This window comes from Sminthopsis crassicaudata, chromosome 4 (genome assembly GCF_048593235.1).
Source record: "Sminthopsis crassicaudata isolate SCR6 chromosome 4, ASM4859323v1, whole genome shotgun sequence".
Taxonomy (NCBI): Eukaryota; Metazoa; Chordata; class Mammalia; order Dasyuromorphia; family Dasyuridae; genus Sminthopsis; species Sminthopsis crassicaudata.
This window is the reverse complement of record NC_133620.1, coordinates 242,133,488-242,152,491: the sequence shown is the minus strand read 5'-3', so window position 1 is coordinate 242,152,491 and position 19,004 is coordinate 242,133,488. Positions and strand designations below refer to the sequence as shown.

General features: G+C 32.0%; 1 protein-coding gene across 46 annotated transcripts in view; it reads left to right on the top strand.

Moving 5' to 3' along the window:
* The window catches only part of RIMS1 (regulating synaptic membrane exocytosis 1), a 621,810-nt gene that overhangs the window by 393,699 nt on the left and 209,107 nt on the right, over window positions 1-19,004 (top strand). For 44 of the 46 annotated variants that reach the window (XM_074310533.1, XM_074310539.1, XM_074310538.1 and 41 more), the window contains 4 exons: window positions 10,872-11,002; window positions 11,666-11,837; window positions 11,971-12,124; window positions 13,723-13,794. In XM_074310533.1, the coding sequence (XP_074166634.1) occupies window positions 10,872-11,002; window positions 11,666-11,837; window positions 11,971-12,124; window positions 13,723-13,794 (529 nt within the window). The remainder of the gene's footprint in view (window positions 1-10,871; window positions 11,003-11,665; window positions 11,838-11,970; window positions 12,125-13,722; window positions 13,795-19,004) is intronic. The other 2 variants (XM_074310508.1, XM_074310507.1) reach the window with 1 other exon arrangement.

The window sequence follows — 19,004 nt, the reverse complement described above, 5'->3', positions numbered from 1 at the left end:
AAATCACAAGGAAGGAAAAAAAACAAATATGAAAATGAAAATAGTATACTTCACTTTGCATTCAAAATCCACAGTTCTTTCTTTGAATGTGGATGATATTTTCTATCACAAATCTTTTGGAATTCTCTTGGACCACTATATTGATGAAAGAGTTAAGTCTATCATAGTTGATCATAACACAGTTATTATTGTTACATATAGTATTCTCCTGCTTCTTCATTCAACATCATTTTATGTAAGTTTTTCCAAGTTTTTTGTTTTCCTCTGAAATCCTCCTGCTCATCATTTCTTTTTTATTTTCTTTCTTTTTTTTTTCCCCTGAGGCTGGGGTTAAGTGATTTGCAGCTAGGAAGTGCTAAGTGTCTGAGATTAGATTTGAACTCAGGTCTTCCTGAATTCAGGACTGGTGCTCTATCCACTGCACCACCTAGCTGGCCCCTCATCATTTCTTATAGCACAATAGTATTCCATTACATTCATGAACCATAGCTTGTTCAGCCATTCCCCAATTTATGGTCATACCATCAATTTCAACCACACACAAAAAAGCTACTATAAATAGTTTTGTAAATGTGGGTTCTTTTCTATTTTCTATGATCTGTTTGGGATATAGATTTTTTTTATTATAAATTTTTATTGACAGAACATATGCCTTGGTAATTTTTTACAACATTATCGCTTGCACTCACTTCTATTCTGACTTCCCTCCCTCCACCCCTCCCCTAGATGACCAGTAGTCTTATACATATTAGTTATGTTATAATATATCCTAGATACAATATATATATGCAAAACTGAACAGTTCTCTTGTTGCACAGGGAGAATTGAATTTAGAAGGTAAAAATAACCTGGGAAGAAAAACAAAAGTGCAAGCAGTTTACACACATTTGGGATGCAAATTTAATAGTGGTATTGCTGCATCAAGTGACATGAACAGTTTTATAGTCTAGTAGGTATAGTTCCAGGTATTGATCTCCAGAATGTTTGGATCAGTCCACAACTCTACCAACAATGCATTAGTGTCCTGTTTTCCCACATACCTCCAACATTTATCATATTCTTTTTCTGTTATGTTAGTTAATCTTACATAATCTTACATAAATGTTCGTATTCATCCATTTCACTTAGATTGTCAGATTCATTGATATACAGTTGGGCAAAATTACTCCTCATTTATTGATTTAATTTTCATTGGTGGCTTATTCATAGTTTTCATTTTTGACTGGTCATTTAGATTTCTTTTTTTTTTTTAATAAAATTAACCAAATCAATCAAACTAACAAAAAAAATTTCTTTGTAAATATCGGTTCAGTTTTATTTATTTAATAGTTTTTTTTGTTTGTTTTAAACTTTATTAATCTCTCCTAAAATTTTAATATTTCTACTTTGGTATTTTTAATTTGTGTTTTTTCTATATTTTTAGTTGCCTACCCAATTCATTGATCTCCTTTTTCTCTATTTTATTCATATGAACACTTAAAGATATAAAAATTTCTCTACAAACTGCTTTGACTGCATCCCTTAAATTTTGGTATGTAAGGTCATTCTCTTGGATGGAATTAATGATTGTTTCTATGATTTTGTTAACTTTAACCCTACATATATATATATATATATATATATATATATATATATATATATATATATATATATATATATGTATATATTTTTATTACATTATGATCTGAAAGGAATGCATTTAGTATTTCTGCCTTTCTGAATTTGATTGTGAGATTTTTATGCCCTAATATATAGTCAGTTTTTTTGAGGGTGACATGTGCTGCTGAGAAAATGGTATATTCCTTTCTACCCCCATTGAATTTTCTCTAGAGATCTATCATATCTAACTTTTTCTAGAATTCTATTCATCTCCTTAAATTCTTTCTTGTTTATTCTGTGGTTAGATTTATCACATTGTGAGGGAGGGGGTCCCTCAGTAGCATGGTTTGACTGCTTTTTTCTTCCTGTAACTCATTTAACTTCTCCTCTAAAAATTTGAATGCTATACCACTTGGTGTATATATATTTAACATTGCTATTATTTCATTGTCTATGGTACCATTAAGCAAGATATAGTTCCTTCCTTATCTCTTTAATTATATTTATGTTTGCTTTTGCTTGGCCTAAGATCAGAACTGCTACTTCTGTTTTTTTTTTTTTTTTTTTTAAGCTCCAGCTGAAGCATGATATAGTATGTTCCAGCCTTTTACCTGTACTATGTGTATACCTTTATGTTTAAAACATTTTTTTTGTAAACAATATATTGTAGTTTTTAATCCCCTGTGCTATCCAATTATGTTTTGTGAAAAATTTGATTCCATTCATATTCACAGTTATGATTAATGTATTTCCTTCAAATCTATTTTTCCCATTTATACTATTCTCTCTCATTTCACCTTATCCCTCGTCATCAGTGTTTTGCTTTTGACCTGCACCTACCTCAGTCTGCCCTCTCTTCTATTAAACTTGTCTTTCCCCTTTCTCTTACAACTTATACTCAGCCTTTTGTCCTCCCTTTTTAAAAAAACTGCTTTTTTCTTTTCTTTTTCTTTCCCCCTCCCACTTCCATATAAGGTAAAACAAATTTCTATACCCAATTAAATATGTATGTTTTCTCTCTCTGAGAGAAAAATTCAAACAATGCTTATATACCTTTCCTTTTCCCCCTCTAATAGGTCTTTGGCACTTCTTCATGTGATATAATTTACCCTATTTTACTACTCCCTTGCCTCTTCTCCCAATACAATCTTTTTTTTAATCTCTTACTATTTTGTTTTACATCATCACATCAAAGTCAATTTATACTCTCACCCTCTATCTAGGTCTACTTCTGACTGTCATAATAGGGATATATAATTCTCAAGAGTTACAAGTATCATCTTCCTATGTAGGAATATAAACATTTTAACATTATTGAATAGTTGTTGTTTTTTTCTTTTCTGTTTACCTTTTTATGTTTCGCTTGGGGCTTTTTTGAAGATTGAATTTTTCTGGTCTACTCTGGTTTTTTCATCAGAAAAGTCTGAAAGTCCCTAGTTTCATTGACCATCCATTGCTTTCTATGAAAAACTGATCAATTGTTCTGGGTATTGGGATTCTTGGATATAACCCAAAATATTTTGCTTCTGGAATATCATATTACAAGCACTCTGATCACTTCATGTAAGAGCTAAAATCCTGTGTAATTCTGACTGTGACTCCTTGATATTTGAATTGTTCCTTTCTAGTTGCCTACAGTATTTTCTCTTTGATCTGATAATTCTGAAATTTGGCTACAATATTTCTTGGAGTTTTCATTTTGGAGATTTCTTCCAGAAGGTGATTAGTGGATTTCTTGGTTGAGTATTTTCCCAACTGCGTCTAGGACATCAGGGCAGGTTTCTTTGAAATTTCTTGAAAGATACTGAGCAGATTCCATTGTGTGTGTGTGTGTGTGTGTGTGTGTGTGTGTGTGTGTGTGTGTGTGTGTGTGATCATGCCTTTCAGATAGTCCAATAATTCTTAAACTATTTCTGCTGGATATTTTCGGGTCAGTTATTTTTCCAATGAGGTATTTGACATATTTTCCTATATTTTTTATTTTTAAAAATTTTTTATTTGACTGATTCTTGATGTCTCATAAAGTTATTAACTTCCACTTGCACAATTCTAATGTTTAATGAATTATGTGCTTCAGGTAACTTTTGTATCATCTTTTCCAGTTAACCAATTCTACTTGTATTCTTCAGTGAATATGCTTTTTTTTTCTGACTTTGACAATTCTACTCTCAAGGAAATGTTTCTTCAGTCAGTTTTGGTGCTTCCTTTTGCAAACTGCTCACTTTTTTCTCCTGCATAAGTCATTCCCCCATTTTCTTCTACCTCTCTTATTTGACTTTTAAATATTTTTTGAGCTCTTTCAAGAGGACTTTTTGAGCTTGAGATCAATTGATTTTACCCTTTGAGGCTTCTCATATAAGCATTTTGCCATTGATGTTCTCTTCTAAGTTTGTGTTTTGATGTTTCCTATAACCAAAGTACCTTTCTGTGCTCATGACTCTTTTCTGTTTCTTACTTATTTTTTTAGCTTATTTCATGACTTTTAAAGTTGAGCTCTACTCCTCCAGAATAAGGGGTACTGTCCCAAGCTTCTTGTGCTTCAGGCCAGGGCTTGGTCACTAGTTTTATGCTGGGGTCTGAGATTTTGTGGTTTGCCCAATGCAATGGGGTAATCCAGTCTAGTCTTACCTATGCTCAGGTTCTGAGACTGGCAATTTACCTTTCTGCTAGGCCAATGAAATTTACTAATTTGATAGCAATTTGAGGTAGAATGAGTTGAAATGGAGAGAAACTTAAGGCAAGGAATCCAGTTAAAAGGCTTTAAAAAGTTAAAACCAGTTAATGGTTATCAGGGAAGAAGTGATGAGAATCTGAATGCTTATAAAGAACTTTAAGGTTTATACAATATTTTCCTTATCAAAACCAGATGAATTAGGGAGCACACATATTGTCATTCTTGTTTTACAGATGAGGAAATTGAAGTTCAAAATATTTAGGTGACTTGATTATGCTCACATAGCTAATAAGTGATAAAATTTTGCTATAACACTCAGATCCTTTGACTGCTCATTCAGTATATTTTATAATATATCTAATTTTTCTAACAAGCTAATTTGTAATAAGAAATTCAATATATTAATTCATTCAACAAATGGAGAAGGAAATAAACATTTATTAAAACCTTTTTTATGTGGCAGGCATTTATCCTCACAGAAACCCTGGGAGATAGGTGCTATTACTAGCCCAATTTCAGTTAAGGAAATCAATGGAAAGAAGTAACTGAGGCCACCTAACAACAAGCAATAATAACCATTACATAGATACTCTAATAGAGGGTCTTGGATGAGTGAAACAAGAATCCATAGGTATTTTTTTTTTACATAGCTAACAATCTTCCTGTCATCCTAAATATTTTCCTTCTTCACTCCTTCATCTTCTAGATCACATTAAGACCTGTATCTATCCTGAAGATATAACCTCTCAGATCACATTTTCTAGCACTTTCACTCATTTTCTCTAATTTAGGGAAGGAGACCTTGATAAGTGAGACTTCCTGGCTCCCCTATTCCCAAGATTTCTTTGTACAATCATCATTTGGAAAGTTCTCTATTTTTAAGAGTCATTTAATCCATATCTGCCATTCAATCAAAATTCTGAATGTTTTTGTCTAGCAACCTTCAGAAAAGTCCTTTTTTCCTCAGAATTCAGTGCTTGTCACATTCTTTCTCATCTCCCAAATTTTAGACTCATAATAGATGACATACATATTGATACTTTTCTAAACACCCCAAGGTGTTTCTCAACCTATTCCTTCACTCTGTCTCAGCTCCTCAAAGAGATGACCATAGTCAGATTCCTTCATTCCTATTCACATGCTGCTGAAAGATGTTGGAGGAAATCACAAAATTGTATTGACTGGATTAGAACAAATTTAAGCTACAGTATCTCAAATGAACCCTCATTATAACAAAAAAATGATTTTAAATATTTCCTTAATTGACCATCTTTTACAACCACAGGTTTTTTCCCTCCATATTTTTCCATAATTTCTCAAATCTCTGATAGTCCCAAACAAACCTTATAATCTGAGAATTTTGGTTCATATTTCTTTACAAAATGAGGTATTTTCCCATCTGACTTTTTTCACATGACTTACATGTCTTCCTTCTGTCACCATTTCTCCTTCATCCCTGCTTCACATGAAGGAGATGGCTTTGCTTCTTGTTGAGGAAATCATTTCTTATATGTACAAGTGATTCCATTCCATCCCATCTTTGCCAGATCCTTCCTTCCATCATCCCTTCTTTCTCACTTATCTACTCTTTACTTTTTTCCTCTCTTCCAAAAAATGTATTTATTTATTTAAAGCTTAAATACAAATGGAAAAAAAAACCATTACCATGAACCCAGTAGAATATAAGAAATGATTAAAAATATAAAGTAATAAATTTCCATGTCAAGAAAGTCTATATGATGAATACCACATTCAGAACTGTCCATCTTTGTTTCCTTGTAGGTTTTTTGTTCTCTGCGATACATTTTTATTATTCTATTATTTATTATTATTAATATTTATTATTATTATTTCCACCTTCCACCAAAAAGTCTATAATTAAACATGGAGATACACACACACACACACACACACACACACACATATATATATATACACATACATATATATATATATATACACATACATATATATATATATATATAAAATCATACACATCTATACACAAATAGATTCACATATATCTATGTAAGACATATGATGCTTGTTTGCCCTGTTTCTCTGAAGATGGATAGCATCATTCCTCATAAGTTCAAGTCTCTACATATATTTTTAAATCCACCAACTCATCATTTTCTATTCCACAGCAATATTCCAATCTTATGCTAACTAGTTATTTAATCTAAAACAATATTGATTAATACGTCTCAATATGGTGGTACTTTCCCTATTTTCCTCTTTTGATCAAATCTATTATAACTTTATCTGAGATTATGACTACAAGACCTGCTTTTGTTTAACTTAATAAATTCTACTCTTTATCTTTATGTTTATGTGTATTTATTTCCTATCATTCTTTATTCCTCTGCTTTACTTCTACCAGCAACCTTACTCTCCTATTACTTAACTTTTCCCTCTCCAAAGTTCCCTCCCTTATCCTCTTCCCTCATTTTTTCTCCTTGCCCTCTTGTTTCTAGCTGAATTTAGAAGACTTTCATAGTTTTTAAAACACGTACTTACTAGCTATATGGTTCTGGGCAAGTCCTTTGACCTCTGTTTGTCTCACTTTCTTCATCTATAAAATGAGGATGATAATAGCACCTACTTTTCAGGGATGTTGTGATGATCAAAGGAGATAATAATTATAAAATGTTTATTACATATCTATTTATCCCATACTCTTTTATAGTGCATCCTTATGTGATTCCCTCACTCTCTTATTTCTCGATAAATTTAGAGCTTTTATTTCCTTCTAAAGTAATGTTTTTTCCTCTTTAACTCAAATCTAATGTGATCCTAGTTCCCTCTAAATGTCTCCAATATTTTTCCCCTTCTCTATTCCTTTACCCTCTTATTTCTTTCTGAATTTAGAACACTTTTATATACTTATTTTTCCCACTTTAACTCATTTTCAATGAAAATAGGGTTCCAGACCTATTAGGCTTTCTCCTCTATCTAATTCCTCTGTGTCAGTTCTATCTCTTGCAAATTATTTGTATAAGATAAATACTCTTTTTACAATTTTCTACATGGTTTTGCTTTTTCAGAATCACATCATACTCAACTCTCCCTAGACTTTCACATTACTCAATTATTTATAATAATCTTAAATATATGGTTTACATTTTTATATATAAAACATAAGGAGTTTGTCCTTATTGAATCCCTTGAAATTAGTCTTTGATGTTTATCTTATGTTTCTCTTGAATATTATATGTCAAATTTTCTATTAAGTTCAAGTTTTTTTTGTGTGACATAATCCTGAAAGTCTGGCATTCATTGAATGCTATTCCCTTTTTTGAGGAGGGTCTAAATTCCTTAATGAAGCCATCTATAATTTATTCCTAAACTTCCCTTTTTTACTCTCTTCTTTGTAGTCTGACTTTTGGCCTCGTCACCCTATGGAAATCATTCTTCCCAAAATTACTAATGACATTTTGAGGGCAGTGTAGTGGTTCAGTGAATTAGGAATTAGGCCTGGAATTAGGAATACCTGAGTTTAAATCTGGCTTCATATACTTACTAGCTATATGGTTCTGGGCAAATCCTTTGACCTCTGTTTGTCTCACTTTCTTCATCTATAAAATGAGGATGATCATAGCATCTACTTTTCAGGGCTGTTGTGATGATCAAAGAAGATAATAATTATAAAATGTTTATCACAATGCCTGGTACATAATAAGAGCTATATAAATGTTAACAACAACAATAACAACTTCAACTGCTACTAGTAGTACTACTAGTACTACTACTACTGCTGCTGCTGCTGCTGCTTCTATTACTATTGTTGCTGCTGCTACTACTATGATTTTAATTGTCTTACTTAATGGACTCAACAATCCTTATTCTTCTTGACCTCTAGTCGGTTTTTGACACTGTCAGTCACTCTTTTCCTTGATAAATTCTAGTTTTCAGTGGCACAACTCTATTCTATTTCTACTAACTACTTGAGCATTCCTCAATCCCTTTTCCTGGATCTCCATCCAGGTCATCCTACTAACTGTATACATCTCCAAGGTCTCTGTCCTGAGTTTTTTTCTTCTTCCTCAATATTTTTTTCTTGGTGATTTTATCAGTTCCTATGAATTTTGTTATTATAAATATACTAATAATGCTTAAATACACCCATATTCTTGACTTCTAGCCTCACTTTTCCTACTACCTATTGGACATCCCCACTTGAATGTCCTATAGACATCTTAAAATCAACATGTCTCAAACTGAACTCATTATCTTTTCCAAATCCTCATCTCTTTGTAACTTCCCCATAATTGTTGAGTCAATATTATTCCATTCATCCACAATCTATATGTTATTTTCCCTCTCTATATATGTATAATCTTTTCCTCTGATGCTGCTGCCACCTTCATGCAGACCCTCTTTAACTCACATGTGGACTACTGCAGTAGCCTGTTGGTTAGTTTTCCTTCTTCAAGTCTTTCCTCACTTCAATAAATCCTCAATTTAGCTGTCAAGTTGAAATTCCTAAAAATATAGGTCTTATGATAAACTTAAGTGGCTCCCTATCACCTCTAAGATCAAATATAAACCTTCTGTTTATCTTGTTAAATCTTTCATAATTTGGATCCCATTTAAATTTAAGTTTTCATATATCTTATACCGTCCACAGATATTAACCTTCTTATTATTTTTGCATAAGATATTCTATTTCTTTCTAGAATTTTAGTGGGAGTACCTAGGACAGTCATCTTATCAATCCCTGTTAAATTGAACAGTGATGATGTCATGCAGTCTCTTGCTTCACACCAAGAACCCTTCCTCCCCTTCACTTCCCTAGATTTTCATTTTGTTTTTATTTTTTGCCTTTTGCCATTAGTATGTGAACTTCTTGAGTCCAGGGGTTGTCTTGCCTCTCTTTATATCCCCAGGTCTTAGTATAGTGCTGCACATAATAGACTCATAGCAAATATTTATTTTAACTGACTTCTGACTCACTATTTTTTACCTGCTTTTCTCCATGCCTGGAATTCTTTCCTTTCTTATTTCTACCACCAAGATTTTTGGTTTCCTTTAAATTCCAACAAAAATTTTATTTCTCACAAGAAACCTTCCTTGATTTTTTAAGACTCATCCCCTCCTTCTACTGACTATCTCCAATTCTTCCTATATGGCTAGATAGATAGATAGATAGATAGATAGATAGATAGATAGATAAATAGATATTATACAGAGTTTTTTTTTTTTCTTGAGGTCTCCTGCATTAGGCTGTGACATCCTTGGAAGCAGGGACTACCTTACAACTTTCCTTGTATATCCATAGTTTAGCATAATGTCTAGCATATAATAGGTTTTTAATAAATATTTATCAACTGACAGGTGACATACAATAAGGCCAATATTTCTGCTTTCACAGAGGTTATTAGAATTAGAATAGAAAGATACAAAACATGTAACAGTGTATCCTGCATAATATTACTTAAATGCAGGTGATTTTCCAGCAAAGCAATTTAAAAAAACAGAATTTTATAGTTGGAAGGGCTTCTCTTAAATATTGAAACCAAACCTCACTAAGATCCCACTACAGTCTATCAATTTAGAGTAATATAGTTTCTCAAGCATCATGTTTGCATGGAACGAAATACACAAGTAAATCTTATACAAAGAAGGATAACTGTTTCTTAAACATCAAAATTGAGGTATTAATGGCATAAAAATTGCTGACTCTAGAATCTTAAACATTAGATTCAGCTTCCAGCTCATCTATTTAATTCCCACATGGCTTTTATCAAGTCACTTCTTGCACTCAGTTTAGCTCATTTGTTAAAAAATAAAATGACTGGTGACTTCCAAGACCTCTTTCCATGTCTAAATCTATGATCCTATAAACAAAGCCTAAGGCAGTTCAATCTTTTATCAAGTACCTGTTAGATACCTAGGGATCCAAATAAAAATTAAAGTTTCTTCCCTCAAGGAGCTTATGTTCTATCAAAGATCATATAAGAAAAGAAATGTAGATTTCTGAAGGCTAAATGTTGTTTCTCATATCTTTCCTATGATTGCTAAATATTTGGCATCTTTTCATATAATTATTTAAGTGTTTTAATCTTCATGTGGACAATATCAAACTTATTTGTGTTTTTTAATTGTTCTTTCTTTCTGGAACCTCAAGGTCTTATGGACACTTCTACATCTAAATTTTAAAGACAAAAAAGCCACATGAACTCTAAAACTAACAATATTTCATATGTTATTATTGATCAACTTCCTTTTGACCCTATTGTCATCAACACCTTAACTTACTTTAACTTTTTTAAACTTTTCTATACCACAAATAGGATTTTCAACACTTAAAACAATAAAACATGATTTTCCCAAAAGTTTAAAGTAATTAAAACTATCCAGTTTTTATTCTGTCCAGATGGCATATTCTTACTTAAAATCTAAATTTTGGTATTCATGGAATTATTTACTGAGAAATTGCTTAACTTATCTCCAGAAAGATCAAAGAAAAAATGCTTACTATGGACCAGGCATTGTACTAAATAACGATTTTAATTTTCAGTTTTGCCCTTACTTTTTACTTATGTCACTTTATCTTTAAAGCTTAACAATTAATGTCATCCTGATTATTCCATAGGTGAAGTTGTGGTATGACAAAGTTGGACATCAACTTATTGTAAATGTTCTTCAGGCAAGAGAGCTACCCCCTCGAATGGATGGACGACCTAGGAATCCCTATGTGAAAATGTACTTTCTTCCAGATAGAAGGTAATAATTTTAAAATTTTGCCACTAAGGGTGCACAAACATCTCCTTTTTTGAAAACTTTTAAAACATAGGTTATATCATAACAAACTTGTCAACAAATTAGATGATCTATCCATGGTTCTTGTAAATAATGAGTTTCTATAATATTTTCTAAATATTTAATTTTAATGTCTCCAGATAGCTTAATCAAATTTTTATTTCTCAGACTTTTATATTGCCAAAATACCATATAGGATAATCAAAAAGTTGTATTGCATAGGTCTTGAATTAGAATGCTATAGTCTCTAAAATAATACTTTAGCTCTCAGGATTAAGGTAATTTACATGAACAATAGTGAAAATGATAATATCTCATACAAACACAGTAGATTATGCCATGTGCTTATTTTTCTTTATACTTTATAAGTATGTTTATCTACCTTCTGACAGAGAAGTAATAGGTTCATGATGCAGAATGAGACTTTTTTGAGGAGGTTTGGGTAAAATGTAACCCCTGAGGAAATATGTTTTGCTTGATTATGTCTATTTGTTATAAGGAATTTTTTTTAAATTTTCTTTCCCCCCACTCTCACAGTTGGTCTGAGGGATGGGTGAGGGAGAAAATACATTTCATTAGAAAGTAAGAGTTTAATTAGAAAAATTTATAAGAATGTTTATTTTTCAGTGATAAAAGTAAAAGGAGGACCAAAACAGTAAAGAAAGTCCTAGAACCCAAATGGAATCAAACATTTCTCTATTCGCATGTGCACCGTAGAGATTTTAGAGAACGAATGTTAGAAATTACTGTGTGGGATCAACCAAGAGTACAAGAAGAAGAAAGTGAATTTCTTGGAGAGGTGATGTATGCTGTGAAAATTTGAGTGCTTTATCTTTTAAATGTTAAATAAAATATCTCTGAATGTAAATTGTGTTAATTTAATAGACAATGTTAGGATTGCCTCCTGATTTAACTTGACAATATTTCTCTAGATCCTCATAGAGCTGGAAACAGCTCTCCTAGATGATGAACCACATTGGTATAAACTGCAGACACACGATGAATCTTCGCTACCTCTGCCTCAGCCATCACCTTTCATGCCACGGAGACACATTCATGGAGAAAGCTCTAGCAAAAAACTACAAAGTAAGCTTGAGATAGTTTTTTTATGTTACCATTTAGTAGAAATATTGGCTAAAGGCTGGCAATAGTGAAATGATTATGAAGTAACTCAGTTGTAACTATAAGAATTTATTTTCCTCTCTGGAGTTTTATAAGAGATAGTGATATTAGAAAGAATTGTCAATATACAATTAAGATTAGAATGCAATTGTAGCAAGATTTCCCAAGTATTTTTTTTGTTTGTTTGTTTGTTTTATTTTTTTACTATCTATTTATTATTTATGTCTTTCTGGATACTTAGTGGGAACTTCATTTAATCATGCCAAACAAGTTTTATACTTTTGTTAGTTAAATAGTACCTGGAATGTTTTTTTTTTATTTAAAATTGCATAATATTATCCTATGCACTATACTGGTTATATGACAGTCTCTTAATTATTTGGGATTTTTTATAATCATATATTCATTTTAAATACTTTTAGTGTTGTATGCCCTCTTACAGATCTCAATATGCTAGTTCCCAGAGCTGGGAATTGAATTGAGGTAATCTGATTCCAAAACTTCCAGTCTTTCCATTGTATCACATTGTTACTCTTAGAATTAAGAACTTAATAAAAATATGCCTCAAACAGATACTAGATATATGAAAGTGTACTTCTCAAACAACTCTTTAAGGTTCTTAACTTATTGTTACCTTGTATCAATGGGGGAGATTTCCAGGCTGACAGAATTCTTCACACTATTGAAATTACATATCTAGACCAGAAAACACATACACACACACACACACACACACACACACACACACACACACACAAAACAAATAAACAAAAAACTCACTAACATCCTGAAGGTAATATGATACAGAAAGATCTTTCCATTTCTTCAGTCCCTCTGTAAAATTTCCTGAGAACCCATTAGAGCCTAATTACCATTAGAGCCTAATTACCAGCATTGTTGTTGTTGTTGTTGTTGTTGTTGTTGTTGTTTAGAAAGCAACAATATTATGGAGTTAGTCAGTCACTCAATCAACAAACATTTATAAAGCTTTTACTATATGCCAGCATTGTGTTAAACAATGGGGGTAGAAACAGAGGCAAAAAACCAAAACAAACAAAAATTCAATCCTTGCTCTGAGAGATCATATTCCTTAATATGGAAGACATTATGGAAATGGCTAGAAGTATGCATAATATATGCAGAGTATATGAAGGCAACATGAAGGAGAAAAGCATTAGCAATTGGAAGGAAAAGGTTTCTGCAGAAAGTAGTCTTTGGACTGAATCTTAAGGAAAGGATACCATCAGTACTGCTGTTATCTCTTTTCTGTTGTGACATTAATTTTTTTAAAGAGCAAAATTCAAAGAGTTATATTGTTAAAAATCACCATTTTCTCTACCTCCCTGGGAACTTCTTCAATAGGTATGATGAGTACAAGAATATAAGGGATCTCATGCTATCCCTCAGGGTGTCATGTATGGTAAGCAATAAGAAGACTCAAATGTGGCTCAGTGCCAAATTATAAATCACTCAAATATTTATATTGTATTGTTCTAAATGCTTCAATAGCACTGTCGGGTCAACCAGATACATAGGTATGTATTTGCCTTACTGTTGTACAGGATCTCAGCGAATCATTGATAGTGACATCTCAGATTATGAGGTTGATGATGGTATTGGAGTAGTTCCTCCAGGTGCGTAGGTGCAGAGCATGTCCTTGCTTCTTTGTGCTTTGGCTTATTCTCCTAGTAACCCAGGTTCCTCCCCAATGCTGATTTGGAAATATAGTATTTAGCAAAATCAGTATTAATTATTCCATGGTGACTTTCCTTCTAAAGTACCTAGGCAGTTGAAAATGTACGGACATTTAGTAATTAACATTGTCATTTATTCACCTCCATCACTTTATTGCCTAGAAATAAGATAAGTGAGGCCAGTTAAATTATTTCACAATGCTCTAAGCATAAGTGAAAAGATGAATTTTACTTCAAAGAATAGAGCTGATTTTACTTATAGAAATTCCACTCCCATTTGTTTTGTACAGGTTCTTTGTTATGATTTTTTTCCTTCCTAGGTTTCTGAAAGTAATATGGCCTTCCATGGAATATACTGAAAAATATGCATGATAGTAGATTAAATTGCATGTGGCATGGCTATATCTTTTATGCCTATGTAACTCATTCATTATCATTCTGAGTGTATAAATATTTTTAAATTATCAGGTTTTTTTAATCAATACATTTTTAAACATTAGAATCAATTAGTAAAATGGCTTGTGACATTATAAAGAACACAATTTTATATATTTTTAGATTTGATTCTTTGGTAATAAAAGAGGTAAAAATAAAGTCTAAAAGTTAAAGGTTAAAAAATTAGAATTTCACTAATAATAGATTAGGAAAGAATAATTTTTATTATTCCACCTCTTGGGTAAGATTCCATTAATTTAATTTTAAAATAGAAAATATTATAAAATTTAGTGGGGTTTTTGGATATCTTAATAAATAGATGAGTCAAATGAATTTTTTTCTGTAAATCATTATTAATATTTTTGTTATTAGTATACTTCCTTTTAATTCATATAAGTTGAGAGGAGTGAATCTTTAGCATGAAAATATTTCTAGATAATTCTATTTAGCTAAATGAAAAAACATAAATAAATTCTACTATAGTTAATAATTAACTGGTTATACTCATGAGAAATATGCATTTTTGTGGAATGAGGGAATAAGAATCTGGTATCATAGAATAAGGCCTTTAAGGACCCTGCAACCTATCTGTTCCTTTTATTTTAACTTGTAATTGCCCAATGTTATACAGGTAGAAAAGGTCAAAATAGGGCCAGAACAAATGTCCTTTTTTACTCCAGATAAATGTTCTTTCCACTGCATCATCCTGCACTTTCCCAAATATGGAAGAGATTAAAACCAGACAGATAATATAGTATAAAACAAAATGGAATGCAAAAGCTTACTTGTTAAGAGCTGGGTATACAAAGAAGGGTGAGATGACCACTGCTCTCAAGGGACCCACATTATAATGGGGGGACAACACAATGCTCTACCTCCAGTCAGTGTTTTCTTTCTTTTATGCCATGATGTATCCATATTTATTTTTTATTGTAATAATGAGAGTACTTACACCCCATCTAAGAATGGTTTTCTACAGAAGACCAAAGTTTTTCTTATACAGTCAAATGAAACTCTATCTTAGAGTGAAGGTCACCTTTTTGTAGTTGGAAAACTTGTAGAGGATAGCTTCTAAAAAGGTAATGTGAGACTTTTGGTGATCCTAAAAAGAAATATACTCTATGCTTGATGATTCTGTCATTATGATTTCATGAGTTGGTCATCTTCTCACCCTGTCTACCCATAAAACTTTCAATATCAAAAGTTTATTTTCATAAAAGCAGGCATAAAATTGTTCCATTACATGAAGGATTCATGTGAAAACTTGCAATAAGACTAGGTCAAATTGAAAGCAAAAACACTAGAAAAGGCCAAGTTGGCCTTATAAAAATTTATAACTTAATTATCACATATACCTATCCAGTAATAAACACAAAGAAGTTATATATGCACCACTGATATAAATTACTGAAGCAAATGCTTCTAATCCTTTCCATTTTAAAAGATATTTGCTAAGTTGAAGACATATCTTGTCATTTTGTTTCCCTGATTGGTTCAGTATTAAATATATTGCAACAGAACCTTTAATTGGTTGGGAACTTCCCAGTGAAAAACTTTCTCCAAATACAGTTTGACACTCTCTGCACCCTATAGTCTTCCCTAATTAAAATTTAATTATGTCCTCTCTTATCCTCAATCCTCACTATTACCTCCATCAATGATATGACTTCCAAAACTACACAAAATGTGTCTTTTATTTTACTTACATTAACTATCTTTCTCTACTCATGAGCCATTTGGCTCATTCCAGCGTATTCCCAAAGAAATCACATTCCAATGGGAGAAATAAAAACACATAAAATATAGTTAACATAAACATAAAGTTAGGAAGTAATAAAGCATATATAGTAGTTATATACAAAATATTTTTGGAGTTAAGGAGGGATCAGAAAGGATTTTATTAAACTGGTGTTTTTTAATGACTTTGCAATTTGTTAATAATAAAATCAATAATTATACAACAAATAATTATATTTTAGTTATAAGGACTATTGCTAAGATTTTCTTGAATGATAAAATTATAAAAATCAATCAATAACTCCTTACTTTGGGATTACACAATTACACTATTTAATTCACATAAGTTATCAAGTATCTTTTCAGCAATCTTCTGCATCAACTTGAATTGTGTCTTAATGCAAGAGACTATATGAAGCAGAGAGAAGAAAGAAGAAAGTGCATTCTAGACATTTGAGATGGCCAATGGAAAGGATCAGGATTAAGAAATGGATTTGCTTGAGGGATATGAAGAAGACCAGTTTTGCTAGAGGGAAGTGGTTAATATAAACTGAGATTGAAATTAGGGCCAGGTTGTGAAGACTTTAAAATTAAAGCTAAACTTAAGAATGTGCATATACATATGTGTGTATGTATCTGACACACACACACACATACACACATGAAATGATAGAAAAACTACTGGAGTTTAATGAAAAGGGGAAAGACAATCATATCTGCAATGAAGGAAGATCACTTTACTTGAAATTGATAGAATGGATTACAGTGGTAAGAGATTTCAGTCAGGGATATCAATTAGGAAACTATTGTAAACATTTGGGCAAGAGAAGATAAAGGCCTTTACTAAAATCGTAGTTGGAGATGAGAGATATTATAATAGTATTAAGAGATAAATATTTGATAACTGGTTACGTATGTAGGGTTAAAGAGTAAGAAGTTGGGGAAAATGCTGAGCTTACAAAACTGGTAATTTAAAAGAATGATGGTAATTTTGATTAAAATGGGTAATTTTGACAGGGGAATGAGTTGAGGGAGAGTAATAAATTCAATTTTTGACATGTTGAATTTAAAAGATCCCTAGGACCAATTTGAAACATCTAATAGCCAATTATTGTTTTAGGATTGAAGGTACAGGGAGACTGTCACTAAATATATACATATGAAAGCTATCTGAATAATGATAAGAGTTAGAGTCCGGAGAGCTATGAGGTTATCAAAAAGACAGCACAGAGGAAAAAGATAAGAGGGCCTCTTACAGAACCTTAGTGAACACTTAGTATGTATGTAGTGTGTAAGAGTAGAGTAGAGATGAACCTAAAAAGGAAAAGAGAGCAATGGCACTTATATTATTTGTGAAAAAAATAATACCTGCCTATGAGCCCAAAGGCACAGTAGTAATTTGTAGGAATAAGATTTGAATTCATTTTTTCTATTCAACCATACTGCCTACTACAAAGCTAGATGCTCACAAGGAGATTTTATTTTATCTCTAACCTCAGACTTTATATTCATTGATTTAAAGAAGCAATTGACTTGTGCTGATTCCCAAGACTTGAAAGATCTTCCCTTATGGTGTTCAAAGCCTTTTCCAAACATTGCACCCTGAATTGAAACTCATCTCTCTTTAATATTTCCTGAAAGTCTTGAAGCTCCAACTCTTGGTTTGTCTTCTCTCTTTTATTTTTATTCATTTCTCTCTGCTAATTTTATTTTGCTTAAAGAAAATGTCTTATTTGTAATAGCTGACTTTGCTGCTAGGTAATGAAGGTATTTTTTTTCCTTAAACTATTCTAGACTGACAATTGATGTAGTTGTTCAGTCTTGTATGAGTTTTTGTGACCCCATTTGGTAATAGAGTTTTTTGCCATTTACTTCTCCAGTTCATTTTATAGGTGAGGAAACAGGCAAACTGAGTTAAGTGACTTGTCTGGCGTTATGTAGCTTCAAATCTGAAGCCAGATTTTAACTCAGGAAGATGAAGCTTTCTAATATAGGCTTGGTATTCTATCTAATGTGCCATGTAGTTGCCCTGAAGGCCTAAGACTTTCATATTTCTCTCAGCACTGTGTTTTCTTCCAATGTGCCCTTCAGCTTTGATCTAATTCATAGGTCCACTGGTCTTCCTTAGCTCCTGCTTATAAGTGACAAACAGCTTAAGGTCAGTGAATCCAAATAACTGACCAAATCTCTCCTCCTCCCCTTTTATTTTACTTCTCAGGGCTCCTGACTCCAAGTTTATCTTCTGACTGAAACTAGATTAGCCTACTTTTTTGCCCTCAGATTTTCATTAAGAAGAAAAATAAGCTTGAGCTAATAAATATGAATTAAAATTTTTCATCCCCTAATGAGAAGACAATTCATTTGGTTGATCATCTATATATAGTATTTTCAGTGTTTATTTTATAATTATTAAAAATATGAAAAATAAATCTGATATTCCATTTATCTGGAGTTCAGTTTTCTGGTGAACTCAAATGTCCAAAAAACAGATCTGCAAACACAGAAGAATTTAAAAATAAAAAAAGAAGAACAAAGCTTATATAAAATCCACACTTTGTTGAAGAATCATAGCAATACCCCCTTGATCTTCAATTTTTAGCCTATTGAATTTTATCATTTTATGTTATCTCCCTAAAGTTATATTGTTTTAATAAGTCTGATTGTCTGGTTTCCTAGCCGAGACAATAGAATAAAAGCAGAAACTTCAGAAGCAGCAGCTGAAGGAGATTTACATAGACCTTGAGGAAGGCATGGTGCTACAGTAGAAAGAATGCTACTTCTGGAATTCTAAGACCAGAGTTCAAATCTCAATTGTGATATTTGTTATCTGTGGAACATTGCTCAAATTACTTCCCTGGGCTTAATTTCCTCATTTGTAACATGAGGGGATATGTGTCCCCTGAGCATTTATCTAGCTCTATATGAGTATAAAAGGATACAGAAAGGATTGTAACTTCAAGAAAAGTGAGAAAACCAAA